This window comes from Silurus meridionalis, chromosome 22 (genome assembly GCF_014805685.1).
Source record: "Silurus meridionalis isolate SWU-2019-XX chromosome 22, ASM1480568v1, whole genome shotgun sequence".
Classification (NCBI taxonomy): Eukaryota; Metazoa; Chordata; class Actinopteri; order Siluriformes; family Siluridae; genus Silurus; species Silurus meridionalis.
This window is the reverse complement of record NC_060905.1, coordinates 13,072,145-13,097,821: the sequence shown is the minus strand read 5'-3', so window position 1 is coordinate 13,097,821 and position 25,677 is coordinate 13,072,145. Positions and strand designations below refer to the sequence as shown.

At 38.4% G+C, this 25,677-nt stretch overlaps 1 protein-coding gene across 3 annotated transcripts in view; it reads right to left on the bottom strand.

Moving 5' to 3' along the window:
• The window catches only part of csmd2 (CUB and Sushi multiple domains 2), a 359,814-nt gene that overhangs the window by 7,297 nt on the left and 326,840 nt on the right, over nucleotides 1-25,677 (bottom strand). For all 3 annotated transcript variants that reach the window (XM_046834777.1, XM_046834778.1, XM_046834780.1), the window contains exons 55-70: nucleotides 22,633-22,821; nucleotides 21,514-21,687; nucleotides 19,464-19,646; nucleotides 17,499-17,675; nucleotides 16,381-16,560; nucleotides 15,042-15,215; nucleotides 14,586-14,759; nucleotides 14,237-14,310; nucleotides 14,027-14,138; nucleotides 13,679-13,858; nucleotides 12,239-12,304; nucleotides 11,988-12,149; nucleotides 10,017-10,129; nucleotides 5,126-5,213; nucleotides 1,323-1,452; nucleotides 932-1,109 (exon numbers count right to left, since the gene is read on the bottom strand). In XM_046834777.1, coding sequence (XP_046690733.1) covers nucleotides 950-1,109; nucleotides 1,323-1,452; nucleotides 5,126-5,213; nucleotides 10,017-10,129; nucleotides 11,988-12,149; nucleotides 12,239-12,304; nucleotides 13,679-13,858; nucleotides 14,027-14,138; nucleotides 14,237-14,310; nucleotides 14,586-14,759; nucleotides 15,042-15,215; nucleotides 16,381-16,560; nucleotides 17,499-17,675; nucleotides 19,464-19,646; nucleotides 21,514-21,687; nucleotides 22,633-22,821 — 2,336 coding nt within the window. In that variant the 3' untranslated portion in view covers nucleotides 932-949. The remainder of the gene's footprint in view (nucleotides 1-931; nucleotides 1,110-1,322; nucleotides 1,453-5,125; nucleotides 5,214-10,016; nucleotides 10,130-11,987; nucleotides 12,150-12,238; nucleotides 12,305-13,678; nucleotides 13,859-14,026; nucleotides 14,139-14,236; nucleotides 14,311-14,585; nucleotides 14,760-15,041; nucleotides 15,216-16,380; nucleotides 16,561-17,498; nucleotides 17,676-19,463; nucleotides 19,647-21,513; nucleotides 21,688-22,632; nucleotides 22,822-25,677) is intronic.

The following is a 25,677-nucleotide window of genomic DNA, read 5'->3' as shown; positions in this document are numbered from 1 at the left end:
AAAGTTTGCGCAGACCTGCCCTTAAGATTGTGATTTTAAAACATCCCATTTCACATTTATTCCCCAACTACTGTGATTAAAAAAAATCCATTCTTCTGAGATTTGTGCTTATTCAGCCATAAGGGCATTGGTAAAGTCAGGTACTGATGTAGGGTGAGGAGGTCTAGGGTGCAGTCAGGGTTCATATTCCTCCCCAAAGCACTTGGTAGGTTTGAAGTCAGAGCTTTGCATAAGGCTACTCAAGATCTTTTTCACTTCAACCCATGTAAACCATATTTTCATGGAGCTGGGTTTGCGCACACATGCATTGTCATGCTGGAACAATTTTGAGTTCAAAATGTAATGCTACCACATCCAAACACATCCTGTATAATTGTGTGCCTCCAACTTTGTTTTAAAAGAAAAGCCACATATGGCTGGAAAAAATACTTTTGTCCATATAGTGAATTAATAAATGTTAATTGGAAAGTATAGTGAATGGTATTTTCATAAAACATTCATTATTTACTTTGGAAAAGGCTGTTAACATCATACAACTTTCAAATAGACTCTTGGAAAAAACGGAAATACGATTTTCTGAAATAAATATGTATCTTCTAATATACAGTAGTTTTTATTGCTTGCATTCTATAGCTCCTATGCTGAGGTTTTTAAGGGCATTTTAGAATCCCCTGTTTTTCTAAAATATTGGCCTTTTCAGAATATCCGGTTTGTTTGTTTTTTTAAACATGTGCTTTTTTATATATACTGACATGTTATTTAGAAGTAGTCTAATAATGAGGCTCAGTAAATATTCATAGAATATTCATTCTTTAGAGCATGTAGAATTTAATATTTTGAATATAAAAAAATTTGTATTCATTTACTTTGTTTATAAAACTGTAAAACAGGAACCTATAGTGTATTGTTGTGTTGGTGCTTGACCGCTTACCTGTGGAAAAAGCAGTGGCTATACGGCTGTGCAGACTGTGCTGACTGTGAATTCAGACTCATTAGCCATGATGTCTGTGGGCTGAATATTACGGTCATACATGGGGTTTTCAAATGTTGCTCTTCCATTGGTGTTTTCGTGGCCAGCGTAGCCATTGAAGGGTACTTTGGGTCTTTTCCTGGTGATGAGACAAAGCCATAATCAGAAAACTGAAACAGTTCTGACTGAAAGCATTGCTGTTAATGATGAGACAAATACACAGTGTGAAACTGTAACAGCATTAAAGTGCATGTATCTCAATAATACAATAACAAATGTTGCACACAATGTGTTCTGTACTGTTTAACTAAATACAGCACATGATGTTCCCTGTAACAGTGAAAAGACTTACCTGTGTTTGTAGAGGTACAGAGCAAATCCTGCTATAATCATGGCTATAAAAGGCACTAAAATGGCTGCTGCCACTGAACTGCTGTTAGAGGCAAAATAGCTGGGGTTCTCTCCATTTGGGTCCAGTCCCTCTGCAGGATAGACAAATGAAAGCAACTTGTAAACACAATAAAGTACATTAATAATACTTTAAAAGACACAGCTATAAAATAACAAACACATTTATTTCTCCTGGCAAGACAGCTGATAAACTGGTCCATGTCCAATTCCACTTTACGGCTCAACGAAGAATCCATTATTTATGGCTGATATTATTTCACACTTCGCAGGTTTATCACGCAAGTGGAAAACTCCATGACGGAGTGTGTATTTAATCGAAATGTAATTAGATTACGAACAAAACCAAACAAATACAGCAAGGAGGTGTTTTGATCGAACTCGAGAGACAGGTGCGCTTTTGGGAGGCGTTATATTTTATCATCCGAAACAAGGCTTTTTAATTACTGCTATGAAGTTGCAATGAAGATGAAGTCATTCGCCATTCATTTTTCAATTAAGACCACTGTGCATCCCTGAACAACTAGAGAGCAACAATGCACCTGTTCATCAGCTAATGCCAAAAATCCTGCCAGTAAAGTAAAGTCACGAGGAACGAGTAGAGGGTCTGATTATCTTATTCAATTACCTAATAAGGTTGGCTAATCAAACCACAGACAGACTCAGTCCACTCATTTATAATAATTAATGTTTTGTTTGTAAAGCATGTTTAGTGTTCTGCTTATTGTTTTTTGGCTATAAAGTTTAATGAGTGTAGGGCTCAGTGTATAAATGAGTGATTAGAAATCATTAATTATGCTAAAATTTACAAAGTACTGTTTGCTTTGCCCTCAACTTGTCAAGCCCTGCTCTGATGAATAGGTCACGTTGTAGCCACACACGTTTTAGTGTAATTATCCGACTCTGCTTTTGCCTCCACCTATAGTGAATCACTTTAGATATTCGTAACAAGGTCCTGTGAAGAAGCAGCCCTGGTGGTACCTGATTACGCAGTGAAAAAGTCATCCATTCACAAGTTCAATTTCAACTGTCATTGTAAGTCGAAGCCAAAAAAACTTCATCACAGTTAAAAAAAAAAAAAAAACCCTACAATGTTTTTTTTATTATTTACCATTCATTTAGACACACATACAGTCAGCAGTTAACAGCCATCTGGACAGGACGGACTCTCTGTAGCTACTGTATGTTAATTTAATATTGCCGTCTCTGCACATAAGGGATAATTAATCTTTTTGTATAAATCACAAAGCTATGCATTTCTGTCACAATAAAAATTCCAACTGTACTACATACAATGCATTTCACTTAATTGAGTATCATTAGTAGGTAAGAACTTTTCAGTCTTAGTACTGAAAGGGAAACAAAATTAATTTTATATACATAAAATGTGTGTATATGTATGTGTGTATATAGATAGATAGATAGATAGATAGATAGATAGATAGATAGATAGATAGATAGATAGATAGATAGATAGATAGATAGATAGATAGATAGATAGATAGATAGACAGATAGATAGATAGATAACTTTCAGGAACTCGAGCTGCGTCAACAACCAGGACAGAGGGGCCAGAAGTGGCAATGAGATCAAGGTTATAAAACCTGACAAAGGTCAGCAGGGTGGACCAGCCTGCATTGTTAAAGATTTCATGGAGAGAGACTCCAGCAGACCAAGCGTTAGAGGCTGCCACACTCCGGGTTGAGTGCACTCTGACCCCGAAAGGAGCGGGGCGACCAGAGAACTATTAGGATCTGCTAAGCATCTATTTGTTCGTAGGGAGGCCTCTCTTTGCAGGGACATAGCAGACAAACAGTTGTTCCGACTTCTTCCACAGGCTTGTTCTGTGGACGTATATGTCCAGTGCTCGTACCAGATGCAGCCGGTTTAGCTTTTCCTGGTCGGGGGCCTGGAAAGGAGGAGGAAAGAATGCCTAGAGCGTAACAGTTCGTGGGATGACGAGGGCACCTTAGGGATGTACCCTGTTTTAAGTTACAAAAAGGCACTGTCCATGCCTGGAGTGAACTCCAGAAATTAGGGGGCCTGAAGATCCCCTACTCTCTTAAAAGAGAAAAAGGCCAGGAGGAACACAGTCTGGACTGTAACCTGGAACCTTTAGGATGCCAATAGCTCGAAGAGGGGGCTCAGATAGAGGTTCAAACACAACAGCCAAGTCCCATGCAGTCACTCTAGGCCGCAGGTGCCGCGAAGATAACGCATCACCAGCGGGTTTCTACCCAGTGATCGCCCCCCCAGGGGTGCATGATACGCCGAAATATCGGACGCGTAGACTTCCAAGGTGGATGGAGCCAACCCTTTGGCAAACTGTTCTTGAAGGAATTCCAGCACTGAACCAACTGGGCAGTTAATTTGATCCAATTGGTGTTTATCGTACCATACACTGAACAGGCGCCATCTTGCAGCATACCACCTCCTCTTGGAGGGAGCTCTGGATTGGAGTATGGTCTCTACTACCTTGGTGGAGAAAACCGGAAGCTCGTAGCTGTACCCCCTCAGGGGTCACGGACACAGTCTCCACAGCTCTGGGTGGGGGTGAACAATTGTGCCCCCTGCCTGAGAGAGATAAAAAACCCTCTTGAGAGGAATCTTCCGGGAGGGTGTTCAAGAAAGGCTACCAGGTCCACAAACCATGGTCTGCCCGGACACCGTATGGCCACCAGAAGGAGACGGACTCCCTCCTGGCAAACTCTCTCCAGAACTCATGGGAGCAGCATAAAGGCATAATTTATAAATTCTCTCTCTCTCTCTCTCTCTCTCTCTCTCTCTCTCTCTCTCTCTCTCTATATATATATATATATATATATATATATATATATATATATAGATAGATAGATAGATAGATAGATAGATAGATAGATAGATAGATAGATAGATAGATAGATAGATAGATAGATAGATATGATAAAATGTTATTTATTTTATAAAGCACCGTTAAAAGTTCTCAAAGCACTGTCCAAGCATATAAAAAGGAAATAAAAATAAAAGTAAATAAAATGTAATTAAATAAACAACAGTGTTCAATAGCAGATTTAAAAACAATAACAGATTCATTCTGTCTAATCTCTCATTTTTAATTGCTAGTTTAAGTTTTGGTGCATAGGAAAAAAGCCTGATCACCCATAGAACTTAAACAGATAGGAGGAACAACTAAAAGACCAGAATCAGAAATCAGAGATCACGCTTTGGAGTGTATCAGTTAAAATTTGTGAGAAGTAACGAGATGCCATCCCATGTAGGGCCTTATGGGTCAGCGTAAGAATTTTTAAATCAATCAAACCCAAAAGGGAGCCAATGCAATGACACCAAAACCAGGAAAATATGCTCACCGGTCTGGTCTTTGTCAGAAAAAGTGTAAAAACCTCTTAATAATTCACCTATAATTTACAGGATAGTATGGAGTTTTTACTAACATGTCAGCTGATCAAGTGAAACAGCATTTACAGTGTATTTCTTGTGGTTGTTTGTACTCATCATTTTAAAAATAGGTAAAATATGACAAATCTTTCAGATGTGCACACACACAGGCAATAAAAATGCTGACATCAACGCTTTTGGATAGTGTAAATTACAATATACTATATATATGCGAAATAATATTTATATAAAAAAAAACATTTCCAACAGAATGAAATAAATAGAATTGGAAGGGAATAATGAAATAAAACATGAATTGCTACCTAGCCCCTGAACGTATAAAGGTTTACTGTTGTGCAACAAAACACATACCGAGCCTCTGAAGGCCGAACTGGCCAAATCCTTTCCCTCGAACAAATCCTTGATACACAAAGGAGTTTGATGAAGGCATATATGACACCTGTGACAAGAAGAGAACAAACAATTAAAGACCTCACATTAGAAAGTCAATACATTTTCAAAATGTCAACAATGAATTGTTGAAAGGTAAGACGTGTCAGCTGCACCATGTACCTTTTACACTTGACATTTAGTTTTAAACCATTCCTCAATCTAGAGAAGAAAATGCTCATACAGTCAGGCATACACACACACACACACACACACACACACACACACACACACACACACACATACCCACTTCTCATGACCTACGCTTTTAATTACATTTTCCCAGCTGCTTGTCTCCGGTGCATTTGTGGGGAGGAGGGTAAGGGGTAGCCCAGACGTCTGGCCCTGATTACTCTGCAATGATTTAACTGACATTTTAATTAAAAGAAGAGGGAAAAAAACTTTCTCAGCTTTTCTAAACCCAGGAGTAATGGCATGTATGTGAAGTACTCAGTATGGCTTCAGATATGAGCTGCTGCTTCTGCTGTTCTCTGTGTTTGTGTGCATGTGTTGGTGTTCAGGTAAAAAGAGAGTCTATTAGAAAGCAGACTAGGGATAAAGACTTCTAACTTTCCATTCTTACCCTCAACAGTTATAAGACTAAAATAATAATTATTCCTACTTTAACAATTCTTTTCAAAATCAGAGGTGGACAAATCATTAGCTGGGGTTCCCAAAATAAGCAAAATACACGTCCAGGTTATAAGACAGACAAATGGAACCTTAGCTCTATGAAAATATGGTTTTAATGGGTTGTTGTGGAAGATCTTGAATGGCCTGCTATAAAACCCTGACCTCAACCGTATTGAACACCTTTAGGATGAATTGGAACGCTGACTGTACCCCAGGTCTCCTCACCCTACATCAGTACCTGACTTTACTAACACCCTTGTGGCAGAATGAGCCCAAATCTTTACAAACACACTCCAACATTTAGTAAAACCTCCTCCTAGAAGAGTGGAGGTTTTTATAAAAACAAATTGGGACTAAATGTGGAATGGGCAAAAAGCACATTTTATTTATGAACACCAAAAAAGTGCATACTTGTTGACATCAAAACCCTGTATGCATTTTCCCTACAATGTATATCTTGCGTATGGTTTAAAAAGGCATCATATCAAAAATCTTTTGCTGTACAGGTTTGAGAGACTGAAGCTCCATGCTGAACTCTGTAACACTGCTAAATGTACATGTGTCAGTTTTACTCTGCACTGATTCCCTCTTCTATACCCTGGTCTCTGGCTGCCTAGGATGCTGAAATTCTGTTCTTATAGATATCCAACTATAGATCCATTCACAAGCTTTAAATTGTCCTAAAATTGCTTTTCACCAACACCTGATCCTGACCTAGTATTACAAACTAAACATCCAAATCCTTTCTTTGAAAATCCACCTTTTCACTTATCTCTTAAAGCTTTCAGCATCCTTGCTGCATTCTGTCTTTCTAACTTCTCTGTTCTCACCAACCTCTTTACATCCTTAGATCTTTCTTTTATGTCCTGCTTTTGCATCCAGCTGAAACGCATTTTCGGTGGATGCTCTTCAACTTATGCAACTCCTTACATATAAAGTCAGGCTGCTGCACTACACTCTCTTCTTTGATGTACAGAACCTAATACTTTGGTTCTCCTTTGCATTTCTCTTGCTCTCTTGTTCATGGTGTAAAATGTATGCTGTTGTAGTGAAGAGTACGTTGTAGGGAAATGTATGCTGTTGTAGTGAAGAGTATGTTGTAGGGAAATGTATGCTGTTGTAAGCAGTGAAATTGTTTTTAGATTTTAGTTAACCCTGATGGAATAGATATAAGTGGCATAGAAATTTATGTGAAGTCATTAATGGGTAATTTATTATTTGTAATATTGTAATATTGGCAGCAAGAGAATATAAATTCCTGATTTATTTATGTATATATTTATATATTTATTTATTGTTGTTGTTTTATGATTATTTTTTCATTTCTTTTCTCACAATAATTTCACAATAAAAAACATTTCTTTTACACTCTTTCACTCTTTTTTATTATTATTTTGTTTATTTAATTCATATATATATATTGGCTTTAAACATTTCTTAAACATTTCATCACTCCTCTCTATTTCAATGTATAATCTTTTATACTCTTTGATGTTTTTTTTTTTAATTAATCTATTATATAGAATATGTCAAATTCTCTCCTTTCCTATTTAGTTTGGGCATGAAAAATACCAAGTTATCACTTTAGCCAATTAATTCATTTTCCTGAGGCAACTTTATGAAAAGCTATCAGTTTACTTTTATGGCTCATTTTCAACTAAGATGCTGTTGATGATAATGATGATGATTATCTTCAAACAAGTTACAAACAGGATACATGCAGTATTACCACGGCTTTTCACAGAAAATGGAGGAGACCTCTAAAAATCATAGCCCTGATTGCTATGCTACTTTATTAAGACCTTCGTTGATCAACCTGTATACATGTGGGTGTGTCCATTTAAAGATCTGCAAAATTGTTTTTGAATCCCTTTGGATCCTGAGCAAAAGCGAAACAGATGCGCATCAGTGATGAAATGGTCAAAATTATCCTTGACATTTCAGTACAAAATCAATATCAACAGTTCCAAGTCTCACAGGAACGCTTCACAGTCTCTCTGAACATCAACCTTGAGAACTTATAGTTTCATCTGTTTAAGGCAGTCAGCAGACAGCTGTTAAAAAAAGATAGCGGAGGTGTTCTATCACTGACATGACTGAAAAATGTCTACGAAATAAAATGAGCCCCAAGGAGTTTTAGGGGTTTGTGGTTTACCAAAAGACATCTACTAAGAACTCTCTCTTAAGGTGATGCAATAACACTGCTACATCTACACAGAAAGCAATGCTGATAATTTAAACATGACATACGAACACTATGGTGTTAAAAACTTTCACCTAACAGCCCCATCATAAATCTCACATAAACCTAAGAGTGATATGCTTTTCTACCACTAATGCTTTTCACCAAAAAAATATTTTATTTTTTAAATTTTTAATGCAAGTACAAGTCCAGACCATGCCCTTAACCAAAAATTCAATATAAAGAATTGTGGGAACTAACTGGATTTCTGGGTAGCTTCTAATATGTACTTAAGACACTTATTGATAGCTGAGGTGGCTTGCTTATCATGGATAAACAATTATAAGGAACTAACTTAGAGGCAATATTCTTTAATAACTTTTATAACTTACACTTCTTTTATATAACCTTATTACCGCTTTATCTATGTAACGCTGCTTTGAGACAATGTTCATTCAATTGAATTGAATATTGCACATTGGTGGGTGTGAAAACATCATCTCATGAAGACAGAGTGAGATGGGAATTTCTAGGGAGTTAACTATGAAGAACTTCAAACATTACATTTATTTCATAAATAAGGAATAAGACATGGTACAGTGTGCAGTAATAGGTGTGATGGTGGGCCTGCAGCCCCCGCACTAAAGCCTCTACACATAACTTAGCCTGGGTGCTGAACGTCCACACTGTTCATTTTCCTGTTGTTGTGGATACAACAACAGGAGCATTAACTGGTCAAACTGCTTGTCTTGATAGCAGCAGCAGCAGATCCTTTACATCCTTGAGAAAGCAGCAAAGTATAAAAGAGTGAAGGAACTACAGCAAGTTGAATGAGTCATATCTTCAGGTGACCATTGCTTTCCAGCAGAAACTGGTGACACCGCCAAAAACAATGCTCCCTTCCATCAAGACAACATCAGACTGTACCCCAGAGGCTGAGCACACACCTGGGTACTTTGGTAACACTCACCTTTGTTTACCATGTGCCAGGCCAGGACATTTTGCTTGAAATGAATGAGATGAAAAAACACAACTTTACATGTTACTGGGAAGCCAGAAATCTTAAAATTCCTCTTTCTTGAAGACTATTATGTAGCAGGAAAACTCCCCACCACTATAAAAACTGCAATGTGAAACAAATGCACAAATTGGTGCAAGTGCACTTTAATGACACATGTAAACACAGAAACGTAGAATCGATGCAATGCGAACCGTCACGTTTCAAAATTCCACAATCGGATCAAGGGAGGATCTCTGTGAAACAAATAGCTGAGAAACCTGAGATTTGATTTACAGCCATCACTTTTGTCAAAACTCTTACAGAAAAAGTTATCAACACCTCCTGGCTAATAAGATTCAAACATTTAACAGAGCTGTGGTATAATTTTATATATTTCACTTCTTCCCAGGTCAGTGTCAGCGGGCAGTGGAACCTGCTTTATCTGTCATTTTGTCAAATTTTGTAAATGCTACTTTCATATATGTGATTTTCTTTACTGGAAAAAATCAAGTTAAAATGTAAACATTTCAATGTTGTTTCTAAAGGTGTACAGTATATACTGTAGCTTGGGTCTAAACCATATTATGCTAATTTTTGAACATTGTGCTTAGCCATTTTTTCCTCAGCCTTACACTTATGCTGGATTTCAGCATAAACCAATTCACAAGTGATGCACCAGAAAAACAAAAAATATTGGTTGTTTAATAAGTAGGCAGGAAGGACAGCAATCAGGGGGAAGTGGGAAAAGTCACAGGTTTGGATCTTGATATATCTTGTTACTCATTTTACAGCCTGTTCTGCCCTTCAACAACAACAACAACAACAACAACAAAAAAACCCCAAAAAAAACATAAGCTACTGAATAAAAGCCTTTAGTCCTTGAAAAGATAAGTGTCACTTCTCCTAAGTGTCCTCCACAAACTAACTTTTTACACATGACTAATTCTTCATCAAGGCCCAATTCTGAAAAAAAGGCAACAAAAAAAAGTGATACGTACATGTCCATCCAGTGCCCAGTTGTCGATTTTGAATTTGTTGACGAAGATTTCCACTGGCCCTCGGATCTGATAGACCTGGAGCAACAAATGGGCCTCTTCTTTCTTGTAGGTTCCTACATAGGATAAAAGGAATGATTTGATTAAAAAAAAAGCAATCTGATTTACCAATAGGGATCTATGCAATAGCCTATCTTGTCTATTTTGTGTATTTCTGAATTCCATTAGCATCCTTAATGTAGTTTATAAAGCTTAAATAAGCTTGCAGAAGGCCTGCATTGAGGCACAAGCAAATTATTTTTACATAACGTTTTTCTTATTAAAATCTTTTTCGCTAAAACGTCTGTGAATTTTGATGAGCAGCCAGCGCAGGAAGACCATGATGTGGCTAACAGCCCGTTCCGTGCTAATCACAAAGAATGAAGGTGATTGGTGGATGCGGATATCCACCCAGGTGCAGCGTTATTAGGATTATAAAATAAATGCATTTGGTTGGTAAATCAAATTCAAATGTTTATTTTATTGCCCAATAAGAATAGCTAGAATTAATATGTGGGATTTTTTTATTTAATTGGCTTTACCTTGGATTTCTAGTCAAACTTTCACCTAGAAAAAAAGTAATGCGAGGATCTCTGACATGTAAAATTCTACATGTAATTGCAAAAAAAATTGTGAAAAAATCAAACCTTAAAAGACAAACAGCAGAGTAAACAAGCTGCTTAGTAAAATCCAAAAGCTGTCCAGTTATTTTACTAAAGCTAAAGACAGAGTGGAACAGCAAGTGGACTGAGCTCATTGAGCAGGCAAAAACACGTCTTTGTCATGCCTGCCAATTTGAGGTCAGTTTGGTTGAGAGAGGACCATGAATTCATCAAAATCCGACAGCTGATTTTTCAGCAACATAAAAATCAAAAGAGTTTTTCTCTCCACAAAAGCAGAACAATTTTTTTTTTTTTAAGGTAAGCAATTTTCTTGATTGTAGAATATAACTGAACTGTCAACCATTATTCTGAATACATTTTATGTCCTGGGGATTCTACGTAAGAAAAATAGCTCTGTTAGAAAGAATGTTATAGCTAGCAATATTTATAGTTATAGGTATAGTTATAGATTTTACTATGGCCCTGCATTTAGGGTAACTATTAAATCTGTAAACAATGCTAATTCATTATTAGTAACAGGATGCTCAGAAATATGTACACATTTCCCCAAATTATGTAAAAATATTAAAGTAAGTTTAGTTTCATATTAGACAACTACAATACATTTACACTTCCAGAGTCAGCAAGAGAGTTTATAAAAAAAAAAATTCTATTAATATGCAGCTTACAATCAGAACACACCCTCAAGTATACAAGCTATTATTTCACATTCATGTTTTTCAATGCATCTCATTACCTTTAAATGTAATTTAATGATGTATGGCACACTTGATATATTGTTTTCTGTTTTTAGTTGCTGTTCATTATCAGTTTATTTAGCAGAAATAAATATTTAATAAACAATTTTTTTTAATTGCTTGTGTTATTAGTCTATTCTTTGAAAATTGGATTATTAATTTCATTTAAACAGCATATTATCTGACAATTTACTGCTCTGCATGTCTTTTTTTTTTTTAAATAAATAGACCTAATTTATTAAAACATTACTGCTGAAAGATTTTTTGTCCATTTCTATGCATTTAAGCCACGATTTGAGCTTTGCATGGAATTTAGTAGGTGGTTCCAGGCTGATTTGGTTTGATGAGCTACAGCTTTAGTAAACAGAATGTTCATTTCGGATGAATTGTGAACACATTTTGCGGTTGCGTCAGCCTGTGTTTTGCTGTACGCCTCCTGACCTACATAAACCTGCCCATCAGAGTGTGAAGCTTTTATGCATTAACTTCCCCTTCAGCTCTGATATTCAAGCAACAGGTAATAGTTTGGGAGACACACTTTGGAAGAGTGATGTTTAGGATGAGAATGTACGCACCAGCCAGATTGAGCTGCACGCCACTGTGGTCCATTAGGGTGCCATTGACCCGGTTACTGAACGGTTCAAAAGCAGTTATGCTTAGCATGGCTGGCTGCTTTTTCCCAAGGTACTCATAGGAGCCCCTCCACAGTGAGTTCCGTGCAAACACTCCACTAGGCACTGGAAGATTATGGGAGAGATAAAGAAAAAGGTAAAGGCATCTTTTTTTATTCATTTCTAATTCTAATTATTGTTGAAATAATACCTACCCTGAAGTTTAGTGTTGGGTGGCTCTTGAACGGTTCCAACAGTTTTCCCACTTGGCCTATTATCAGCTATAAGGTAACAAAGAGAGATAGAGAGAGAGAGTTACTACAGAAAACTAAATGCCTAACTACATATTTTAATGACCAGTCTGTTCATCATATCAGAGTAAACAAAATAGCAGTAAAATATTTTTTTATGCGGAAACATCACGTTAACATTAAGTGGATGAGACGGGAAAAAAAAGAATGGGTCGTAAGTCTCAAAACATGTTGATAAGTAACTTCCTGTAGGTGTGAATGAGTGTGTGACTACTGTATGGGTGTAGATTGTGGTGTGAAATAAAATGGTAAGCCATTCAGCACCCAGTGTTGCCAGGATAAATTGGATAGACCACAAAGTTGACCAAGAAAGAAATTTCAGTTTACACTAATTGGGACCTAATTATTCAGTGTGAATATGAATGTAAAATATAAATCATGATGTGTAATGTTTATGCATTTATACAGTATTCGTTATTTCCTCTCCCCTGTGAAGGTGAAGATATTTCCAATACAGGCAGGAAAGCATAAATTAGCCTTAAGACCAACACCAAAGTATACAGGATACATGCTGTCACTAAGGTTCTAAGTGCTGGTTTACCTTTACTATGTAACATTGTTAACAGTTGTATTAGCATGCCTACTGGCAGTCTAGCTTGTAAAAGAGTTGGAACAGATATTTGGTAATGCAAAATTCTTCTTTGAGCGTAAAGCTAACAGAAGGAAATAAAACTTCTACACACATTTGGTGGAGACAGAGCTTTATTAGCTGTCAGAAGCCTGAACACACACTTTATCAGCTTTCCCACAAGTACTGGTAATATTCCTCCACTGTGAAAAGCCAGCAGCTCAGTCCTCTCCTCCATCTTTATAGCTTGGCTTTAAAAACTATCAATGCCATATTTCACCCACTTACAGCTCAAGATCCATCAAAGCCATTATTTGCAGGATCTACTCCCACATCTAATGCATGCTGAAAAAGACTACTGTCTAAAAGTTTGGCATCTTTTGTTCTAATTTTCCACTTCGCAGGCGGAATTGGATCTGTTTACGTGCCGGAGAAAGGTGTAGCGCAGTCTGTTTTCCAAAACCACATTTTGCTCCTAACCTAATCAGAACCTTGCACCAGGCTTCTCAGAGCTCCTAAAGTATGGAATTCCAATGATAGTATGATGAATCGAGCTCTGTGATAGTGCCAGCTTTTTAAGATGAAACAGGTGCAAAGAGCAATTCATCAACATTAGCAAGGATGAGAGAAGTACAAAGTGCAGTAAATGTGAGCAATTACTGTAGCTATTTAACAGTAAGGCAGATGCACCTTGTGACACTGTGAATGTCCTGAAAAACAAAAAAGGTTTATATACAGGGAAATGCTGAGCAAAAACTTTTGTTTTTGAGCGATACCTGCACATAGTGGTGGCTTGCCGGTCCAGCTGCCGTCAGGTCTGCATGTGCGATGTTCAGAGCCTCCGGCTAAATAAAAGCCAGGCTGACACGTGTAGATGAGAGTGTAACCCAGGGAAGGCAGCTCTATGGCTCTAGCATCTGCCTGAGCTGGAAGTTCGGGTTGACTACAGTGATGAGCTGAGGGAAAGAATATTGGAAGTATGTGTTTGGTGAAAAATATTAGGTCGATCAATGATTAGATACATATAACAGCACAGCGTATAATGCAAATGTTCTTCCTTAATGCATTCAAATTATATTCAATATATTAAATTAAATAAATTTAGCTGAGAAAATGTTGCCTACCAATACACTCTGGTGGCATGCCACTCCAAGTGAGGTTGGGCAGGCAGGTACGAGAGATAGAACCAAGGAGCAGGTATCCCTTTCTGCAGCTATAGAACACTGTACTGCCAATCTGTGATGGAGCAAATCCAACATTTTGCTGAATAACATTATATTACAATAAGCAGGCGTATTAGTTCAGGAGAAACATATTTTTGTGTGTTACGGTACCTGGTAGCCTTGAGTGTTGTTCTGAGATCCAAACAGAGGTGTGCCAGGGTCCACACAGCTGGTGTGAGTCGGATCTAAAAATGTACCACCCCCAACATATGACCATCTTACTCATTCATAAACCTTCCAAACTAAATGCATTCAGTACATATAAAAGATCACAAACCAAGTTTGTCCAAGATTATGAAAGTCTTTAAGATATTTTTAAAATTGACAGCGCTTCAGTTAAAATCGAATCAAAGTCTAGGCTGTCCAGAAATTCACCCACTGAGGTTTGCTGGTATCTTCAGATGTAAACACATGCAAAAACTATGTCAGTTTATGCCTCAAACTTTGCCCAACCCCATACCTATACATGAAGGCTGGGTCCCACTCCAGGTTCCATCATACTGGCAATACCTCCGTGTGGAGCCGACCAGTACCAGAGGTGGAAAGCAGGAGAAGAACACAGAAGACAGGTAAGTGAATCCTCGGTCCTCACGTCTGCCCTGAGCTGGGATTCCTGGATCCCCACAGAACACAGCTGCAAAAGAGCAAAGTTGATGTTTTATATTTGTTGTTAAACATAATGTGTCTTTGTGAAGTCTTTAAAGTGTTAATACTGTCATTATGCTTTTAATTTCTATTGTATATTTACTTCTGCTACCCCAGGTATTTTTTTATCTATCTTCCTGATCATTTGTCTGTCGGTTTTCTATTACTTATATATTCTGACTGCTGGTGAGGATTTCAAAAACTAGATATTTATCACCTATTATTTCTGACTTTAATGTGGTAAAGGAACACTATTTTAAGTGAGACTTACGGAAGCATTGTGGCCTTTCACCGCTCCAGTTGCCAAAGCCCTGGCAGGTGAGAACAGTGGGAAGAGAGAGTTGATAGCCCTGGTTGCAGGTGTAGCTGATGCTGGAACCCCACTGGAAGTCAGTTCCAACCACCTGGCCATTAGGAATACTGGGTGGAGCTCCACACACAATCGCTGCAATAGAACACAGCCATCATTTGCAAATAAATCTGTATACTGTAAATCCTTTAAAACAATACAGAAGTATTTCCTCACAGCATAAATACTTTCTAAGTTAGTATTTAATAATAGAGTCCATTTAAGGTGACACAATTAATGTATTTTATTCGCATTACAGTCAATGAGATTTTTTTCCCTAGTAAAAGTTATCATTAGAAATGATAGCTACAGCTAGTTAATTTAAAAACAAGAAAACTTTTTTCAACCCCTATTAGGTAACCTGCTAATTCTCACTAAAAAAATATGTGGTTCTTCTCCAAACTGTTACCACAAAGCTGGAGGCACTCAATTGTGTAAGTTCCCCTTCAGGAACTCGAGCTGCGTCGAAACGCTATGGGAGCGTTCCCGTAGCGTTTCGAAGCAGCGTCTCGTTCCTGAAGGGGAAATGTGGTTCTTCTCCAAACTGTTACCACAAAGCTGGAGGCACTTAATTGTGTAAGATGCCTCTGGATGCGGTACAATACATTTCGCGTTCACTTGAACTTGGAAACACAAACCAATGGGCTATACATGGTGTGGTGAGGAAGATCTTGAGTGGTCTGCTATAGAGCTCTGACCTCAACCCTAACACCTTCGAGATGAATTGGAAAACTGACTGCACCCCAGGCCTCCTCACCTCACCTACATCGGTACTAACGCCCTTATGGCTGATAAACATGAATGTCCTCAAGTGCACTCCAAAATCTAGTGGAACATCTTATCAGAAGAGTGGAGGAAATTATAAGAGCAAATTGGACTAAAATCGGAATGCGATGCTCAAAAAAGCACATACCAGACTTATGACCAGGTGTCTGCAAACATTTGGCAATATAGTGTATCAACCCTCTTCTGCATATAGTACATGACCTCACAGATGCAATTGGCTAATTTAGCTGGGACTGACAGCAGAGAAAGTGTATGCTATCTTTTCCACACAAAGAACACAACAATATTTCTCTCTTGACAACCATCCTGATGATTATGGCAATATCCGGAATTTACCTAAAGATCTCCAGATGACAGGACAAACACGGTTCTGCCCCTAGCTTTTGTAGTTCTTACCTACCTACAGTACCTTCACTGTATACTGTATTAGATTAGATAGAGTACAAAGAGCTCCGGATTCCAAGCTAAACTGTACCTCTACACACAGGCTTGGTGGCATTCCAAGTGCGATCCTTCGTGCATATAAGTGTGGAGGCACGGTCAGCATCCATGGTGAAGCCAGGGGAACACTGAAAGCCGACAATGCTACCATATGTGAAGTCATTGCCCAGTCGCAGACCATTTGCAGGTACTCCAGGGTCTCCACAGTTAATAACTGAATATGAAAGAACAGAGAAAAACAACTGTTTAGAGAATTACACAATGATAATCACATATGTCTACATTCTGTTTTAAGGGTAAAATACTATGTTCATTTCTAATTATTGTATGAGCAAGTAGTCATATAATAATAATAGAACAGATGTATTCAATTTTATCAATATAAATCAAATCTCTGCATTACCTCTCAATTAATTAATTTCTTTAGAAAATTTTATCATGTGATTATACAGTGATTAAGATAGCATTTGCTATCTTTAGTCAGCTGCCACCTCTGAAAAAGTAAAAGCATAGTGCCAGCAGATATAATAGCTGCCTGTGACCTCCATTAGCTCTGAGCACAAGTTTTCTCCATTGTGTTTCAGGAGCACGCCTTTGCATGTAGGCTAATGCTAAGAGGATGGACAGGGCTAATCTAGGTCTCTTCAACACATTCATTGTAGGTTTATCTAACTGAATCATGTCCAGCGCTGGCACAATACTGAACAATGTCTCAGACACAAACATGTCCAAGTAGCACTGAAATCTCCCAGTGACCATTATGTAAACATATCAACGTGTAATAAATAAATAAATATATATATATATATATATATATATATATATATATATATATATATATATATATATATATATATATATATATAAGAGAATATATATAACATTTCTATAACATTGGCTAATTCATCACTCGTTCATCTTCAGTAACTTCTTTATTCTGGTCAGGGTCACAGGAACTCAAGGGAACCCCACCAAGAACCTTTAAGAAATCTAAGGTCATTTTCTCCCCTCCTTTTTGCCAAACCCAGACAAGCACACATGCTTCAGTTTTAATAGAAAAATGAAAATGGGTTATTTGGACTCCAGGGGAACATAAGGTTTAGCGGTGGCTGTGATGGTGATGTAAGGGCATTAGTGTAAGGACGATGGTACCTGTGCACTCGGGCGTGTCTCCAGTCCATGTGCCGTTGACGGTGCAGTGACGTGTGAGCAGGCCGGTGGAATAGTAACCCTCTCTGCATGCATATGTAATGGAGCGAGAGAAGACCAGCCCATCATGGAACTGGATCAAAGAGTTCCGAGGAGTGCCAGGATTGCCACAAGACACAACTGAGACGACCAAGAGAGAGAGAGAGTGAGAGAGAGATCTGTTCGAGGCTGTTACACTAGAAGTATATTGAAGGCAAATAAGAAGGCCATGTTGGGTTCAAGAGCATAGTGGCACGGGTGAAAGTAAGCACACAGACTCTGGTAATGAGTCAACACCCCTGGTGCCCTAAGTGTGATTAAAACTGACAGCGCTGGTGTAATGTCCTAACCTTCTAACCCTGTTCTGCAACCTCTGCCCTGCTATAACAGCTCTTCATTCATTTGGATTTTAAAAAGATGTTAAGGTTTACTAAAGGAGCACTGAACAACCGAGACCCCACTCCTGTCTAAGGCTGACTCATTTCAGTGGCCACACAGTCATTACAATGGAAAATTGCTCAGAAGATAACATGGCACAAAGCAGTAAAGCTTTGTAATTTAATTATACAGTCAACTGCAGAATTATTGGCACTTTTCATGAAAAACAAACACACACCATTATGATGTACATTCCATTAAAATCATCTTGGTTTGTCATGAGCTGGGATTTGTACTTCTTTTTATGAAGATAATATTATAAATGAAAAAATCCTTATAAGGTGCACCTGCTTCTAAAAATAAATATTGAATAAAAAGATTATGGCACCTACGTTTATATAATAAAAAAAATTTGATGCTTTTAAATGCTTTTAAAACAAAGCTCTAACAACTTTTATCTTTGAGAATCATAAAAACCTCATCCAATCATTGCTCCTGAGTGGAGCAACAGAATCCTAGCATTTCATACATGAGTAATATGTAGTTTTTGTCGTTCGTTAAAAGGGAACCAATACATTTGCAATTCACTGTAAATCAAATGCCATTTCAGACCAAGTCATTTTTACATCTGCAATCTAGTGTTATAATAATTAGTCATCATTCACATATATCACACTGTATGACATTTCAAAATATGACTGCATCTCTTTGAGCTCATGGTGGTCTTTAGAGAGCAATATAATATGTTAGATATACTATATAAATGAAACACTTCGGTTGTTACCGGCTGGTCCGTTTTGAACGTGATCCTGATGCAAATTATTGTAAGATGTTCGCACTTTGCTGAGGTTTAAATGGCCTGAGAGTCAAATCAATACAAAGCAACAAACATGCATCTCAATGTCTATGCTCTTGCATATTTGTGTGTACACACAGCCTTGAAATACTGAAAAGTAAAGAAGCAGTGAGGCATATAGTTTGCAAGATACTTTTAAAAATAATGAATTTTCAAGAGATGCCCTTTGACATTCTTTGGAATAAAGGACATAGTTAAAGCAGACAGAGGTGAGAGAATTGGTAGGTGTGTCCCCATGGGTAATTAACTTGGATATTTCTGCTCTTCGGACACCTCTTTCTGGGCAAGTACTTTACCCAGAGGGACATGAGCGGAATGGCAATGCAACAACAGAATTAATTTGGGGAGAGAGAGCGATAATCACGGACGGAGAAACAAAAAGTTCTGCAGGAAACAAGGGCTTCGATAACACGCATTGGAACTCAGTCTGCATTTTGCGGAGGGAAATGGGCCACAAGACTATAAAGCATACAACAGGAGTGTGAAACACTCCGAGTTCATTAATATAAGTCTTTATTTAACCTTCAAAAGACTTAAGGTATAATACGAGGGGAAGAAAAAGATTCTCGCTTGTTTCAGGTCTTGTTCCTTTTATTAGGGTGTGAATGGATGAAATCCATGCATCCTGCATACAGTAGCATGTATAATGCCAGATGAGTTTTCCAGACATGCAGCCCTGAGGAATACACACTTACCCTGGCACTCAGGCTGCATGCCTATCCATGTGCCATTGGCCAGGCAGGTCCGCTCTAAAGAACCACGAAGCATGTAACCAGGCTCACAGCTGAAGCGTACCACACTGCCCACAGAGAACTGCTCTCCCAAACGGATACCGTGTACCGGCACACCAGGATCTCCACATCTACCCCCTGAATCACCTGCAATGTGACACACAATTCAACACACATTTGCTTACACCACTTACAGGTGGTTATGTCTAAATGAACATACATGCACAAATACCCAGATGCTATACTTGAGGAGCGTGTCAGGTCTGAGATCCTAAACGAAATCAAGGCACTGCCCCCTTTATATGTAGTTCCCCATTCAGGATCTTTAAACTGCACCGTAACGCAGGGGCGTTCCCAAAGCCTAGTCCTAGAGACTAAGCCTAGTCCCAAAGCCTAACATAGAGACGTTTCCCATTCGGGAACTTTGAGCTGCGTTGTAACGCTTTGGGAACGCCCCTGCGTTACGACGCGGCGTCTCATTCCCTCTGGGAACTAGGGTTACATCTGTAACCTAGAGACGATAGATAGAAAGTAATGTCCTATAAAGCTCATAAGAAAAGAAAACTACTTCTGTACATGAACAACATAATGAGCTAAAATTCTAACTTGTGTTAGCTGACACACAGCTTATAGACATCTCACAGCGACAGCAGCGAATTCAACTTAAAGTCAGCAGATGTGCATTGATCAGTATACTATGGAAAAGATGTTGATTACAGTGGACATTTAGACTGCATTTTCATTCCTCTTCAGTTGCTTTATTGCCCCAGTGCGTTTAAATGACATATTTTGGGGAGAAAAAACACTACATTCACTACATAATAATACATTTATAAAAAAGCTAACTCCATCCCATAAAGTTTAAGTTTCAAATGCAAATGCATATTTTTCTCTTTATTTTGGCCTTCCGTCCACAATGTAGCTTTTTAAAAAACGATCTCCAAAGTGGATACATTTGGAAATGATAACGCATTTTTAGTCATTGCTACAACATTTTAAAGAGTCAGAAGGTAAATAAACACAAGGCAGAAATGACGCAGTTCGAAGTGTCTTACATTTTGCTCAAGCGCAGTACAGAGACGTGAGAGATTTCAGACATTCAGTGTGGGTAAGCAACTTTTAGGAAACGATTGAAAACGATAGTGTAAACACAAGGTTTTTGGACGAAAACAGCATTTTCAAATTCATTCGGATTAGTGTAGACATATCCTCAATCAGCCTGGATAGGAGGCTCTGGATCAGGTGCAATGAGTGGTTCAATATTCTAAGGTATGCTGATGTGAAAAAAATAATAAGAGATGAATCCAGGATTCATTCGGCATAACAGAAACTTCGGACAAGAAAAAGAAAAATGTCCTTCTATTCATCTGTTCATCAGATAAACGGCCCTCTCCTGAGGCATTTACAGATGTTCACGAATGCTTCATCTGTCCACCTGGTTCTGCTTCACAAACAGCCGCAAATGCTATTGAGCAAATGGAGTAAATATTTCATGGACATCTGTCGTTTGCATTTCCTTATTGGCAAACATGCGCTTTAGATTCGCTATTTATTCAGACGCAATTTGAAATTCCGTAGTAAGATGGCCACCGCGATCCCTGGGAGCGAAAAAAAAATGGCAAAGCTGCAATTTTTGAGAAATATGAATGTCATGAATTGTGACATTAACCTGTCAGGCTGGTTTTAGTGCACAGGATGAGGCTATGTGGTGGCATATCTGAGAGCCGTGTGGGGGCCATGGCTTTATAGTGCAGAAGGACAGCTCATAAGCTGACAGGCGTGTGGGGGTTCATGTAGCAGAGGATGGTAGGAGGAGATTAAAATAGGATATAGAGGGATGGTGCGCTCGGCCACCGGAGCACCATGGCGACTGATTCATGCTCTCTCTCTCTTTCATCTTTTACAGACAATTCCCTGGGCTTTTGAAACTCCTGAACTTTAAATCATATTAAGAAATTAAAAATCGAAAATGTTAGAAAATTGTAGTATTGATTAAAAAGCCATAACAAGTTACCAGTACAATGTGGAGGTGAGCCGCTCCACTGGCCGTTCAGCTGGCACACTCGGGTGGTGTTGCCTACAATGGAACGCTGGCCCATGCAGCTGTGGCGGATCACTGAGCCCACCGTTCTTCTCTCTCCCGAGATCTGTGTGTATGGGGGCATGCTGGGATGATCACACAGCACCACTGCAGCACAGGCATGTGGGAGAGAAACATAGAAAGAGGATGAATTTTGTTTCAAACAAATGTCAGAGCTGGTGCATACTGGTATCACATCATAGCATTACAAAAATAAAAAAGTCTGGTGCGGTTGTAGCGTCAACCTGAACTCATAAGAGGCATGGGAGGACAATCTGGCACAATTTTGAACTCTAAGTCTGACTGTAAATTTGTATATCTTTCAGAATGTTGAGCATGCATCTGTGCAAAAGAAAAGAAAAGTTTGATCACATTACGTCATTATTACGCCTCTTTAATTGCCTTCTTTTGGATTATACATTGACTACAATGTCATGTTTAATGATGTTTAAAGCATTGAATGGTTTCAGTTTAGAATATATTCATGATCTGCTAAAGAACTATAGCCCATCCCAAGCACTTCATTTATCTATGGTTTTTTGACTGTTACTCCACGGGGACAATCAGACACTGTAAGCTTTTCTTACACTATGTGTCCATAATATAATTCATGAATTCCCTGGAATTCCAGGTCTAAAGGTGCTTGCACACTTTATACTTAAAAAACAGTGTTACCGTCAGTTCTTAATGGTTGTTTGATGGTTCATTAGTCTTGAATGTCCCATTGTATAAATATTAACATTTACATTTAAGGCATTATCTCGCTCTTATGCAGAGTGAATTTCATTTACCTCATTCATACAACTGAGCATCTATGAGGTTAAGGACCGTGCTCAGGGCCTCAGGAGTGGCAGCTGGTTTTGGCTTTGATTTGAACTCATGACTCCAAAGTGCAATGCCTTAACCACTAAGCTACAACCTTCACCAATCATTTTTCAAGACTTATCAAATATACAATGAATTCTTTATAAATATAATTTTGCTCATGCTAGTTATAGGGTAATTGTGGTTAAAAAAAATGTTATGCTGCGAAAACATATGCTAGAAGCTCACAGAGACACTTGGGTAGCGATTGATCCCAGGTGCCATCACCCTGGCATGTCAGAGTACTAGTGCCCAGCAGGTAGTATCCTGGATTGCATGTGTAAGAAACTGTAGTCTGGAAGCTGTAGCGGTGAGGCCCGCTGGGCAAGACCTGTCTCACGCTGTTCTCCACATGCCCAGGCTCTGTGCAGTTCACAACTGAGGAGAAAAAAAAAGGAATATGATGGAGAAAAAAAGAAGATTAATTTGAATTACACCACATGCTAAGAGGATATTGATAGTAATAAGAATTAGTGTAAGATTATGCATGATGAAGTAAACCCATAACTCATATACACATATGTGAGCACAAAAATACACATAGTATAGGCTGGCGAGTGGCACGATAGAAAATGCATTTGCTGTCATAGGGAGATCACAAATCCTGACAATGTGAACGCCATCTGTGGCCAAGAGTCCAAGAGAGAAAATTTGGCAAAATAAGGAGAGATTGTAAGTAAGAGGAGTGTACAGTACTTGAGTAAAATAGAGAACTAGAGGCAGGAATTAGCTATATGTTTCTCCCTAATCAATCGTGCCCTGTGCACCCACCAGCCCCAAAGCCCCCACTTTTTGATACCAACTGCGCCTTATCAGATGGCATTGTATACCATGTCATAATCATTCTGGCATAAGAGGCTGACACTGTGGAGAATGAAGAAGAGAAGGGAGAAAAAACAAGCCCCGGCAGTGCAGCTGCCATTAAAATGCATGACAGCTATCATCAACAAGCCATTCGTCCTGCACTCGCGCACGGGCGAGGGGGCACTCGCGTCATTTCTCCTGCACTGACATGATGATGCAGACGTGTGAGAGTAGAGACAGATGGGGCCCTTTAATAGGAATATGCCCTTCTGCTGAGCAGGTAACCAGCTTACTGGGGTTCTACAGGGCAGCACCTGCTCCACTCTCCCTCGTCTGACAGTCTGGTGATTTGTTCACTACTTTTAGCTACTTTCACAAGTTCGGCTAATGCGGAAAACTACAAATCATGAGATGCGATGCAGGGGTAGGGATATTTATTTCCATTAAGTCGCTCGGTGGATAATTTACGCGAAAATGACAGGTTGTGCCATGAACATACGCAATGAAATAAATGTAGGATGTCTAAGTGAATTTGCACATACCTCAATAAACCTGACTCGTATACTGTATTCGTAAGCTTATTCAGCTGACTGGAAGATTTCTGGATATTATGCTTCCCTTTGTCATAATGCATTTCCACTACTTTACCTTAATCAGGGCCAACTGGTTAACACCGAATGAACTTTGCCTGAATGTAGCAGCTTAGTCCTGACGACATTTTATGCTTCAGACCTTAGACACTTGAATGTATGTAATTGTAATGACTGAAACAAATAAAAGTAATAATGTGAGCTACACTGGACGGAGAATAAAAGAAGGGGCGTTAAAGTCAAACTGGGTCTTTGGATTTTATAAAATAGAAGTAATTTCAAGAAATGGAAACGGCATTTATTTGTAAATATTTATACACTTATCCAGCATTGAAAGATTTGTAACTATGCCTGAAACATCCTAGGACATCTTGCTTCTCTTTGTCATCAGTGCACTTTGTCTCTTGTGCAGTTTCACAACAGGTTATGTGGCGCTTATCCAGTATCAGGCATTTCACGCACCGGAATGACTGCTGTGGTCAGGGAACCACCACAACCGGGATCATAACTGGTGGACGTACGGAGATCTTTAAAACGTTTACACAATACAAATGTCTTACTGCGGCTATGCGCCTCATTCCCGCCCTGTGCTTGATCTCTTCTGTAGATATCCGTAAATTTTTTATGCTTTCATTATCAAAAAAACTTTATGGCCCCACACTGTTCCATGCAGCACTAATACTGTTGTCTGCCATCTAGATTAACGTTCTCTATACTGTACCTCGATATGTGCGCCGCCTATCAGTAATTGGACACACTAGCCACTTACTACTTCGTGTTTTATACCGGTAACATTAAAAGTCTTGTTTTGACCTGAACGCCACTTGTATAAACCTTCATGAAATGTAAACAAACACCAAAATCTGTTTTATAGGTAAGAAAGAGACACATTTCTTTTCTTTTCACCCACAACAAAAGGTAACATATTCACACTCATTCAATTGATTTTAATTCACTTTTATTTGTTTTGTAAAATCCGAATGTAAATGAAGGTCCCTTGCCAGCCAGAGACAAAAGTGGCAATGAAAAACTCACATGCATGGGAATGATTTTTCTGTAAGGGCATACTCTGTAATAAAAATACTGGAATGAATGCCAGACAGTATTTATGATTACAGCAACATTTCCCAGATACAAATATGGAAATCGGTATGATTGGCTTTACCTACTGTTATTCCTTTGTGTAAAATTTTAATAGACACAATGCTAAAATACATATACATGTATGTAAAAAGAGTAAATAAAACTGTAGTAGGAATAGTGTGCGGTAACCGGACCTCCAAACCTCATTAGAAATTTTTATTCAGTTCAATTTTATTTGTAGAGTGTTTTCAACAAAAAAAACAAAAAACAATATTTAATTATATTTACCCCTATAAATGTATTACTATTGAGCAAGCTAGAGGCAAGTGTAGCAAGACATCCTGAGACAATATGAGAAAGAAACCTGGAGAGGCAACGGACTCAAAATAGGGAATTTTCTGACTTTTTCTTTGTCAAAATATCCAGTAACATTAAAAACCCACAAAGCTCTTTGAAAACAGTGAAGATGACAGAGCACAAGCAATTTATTATCGATGTAGTGAACTAATGTAGTAAATATGGCAAACAGAAGGAATTCAGAGGTTACCTTTCCTTTTCAAATCATCCTTGTCCCTAGTTGACACACATCGAATCATGTTTTTCATGAGTCATTTTCTGAAGAAGAGACCAAATTCTGAATAGCATCGTTATTTTAAAAAGTATGTTCTTAACCTAGAGTTTGGTCCCTTGCAATTTCAAAATGTGATAAATGCACAAATGGAAATGTGCTCACATTTTCCATTAGCTTATGCTGATC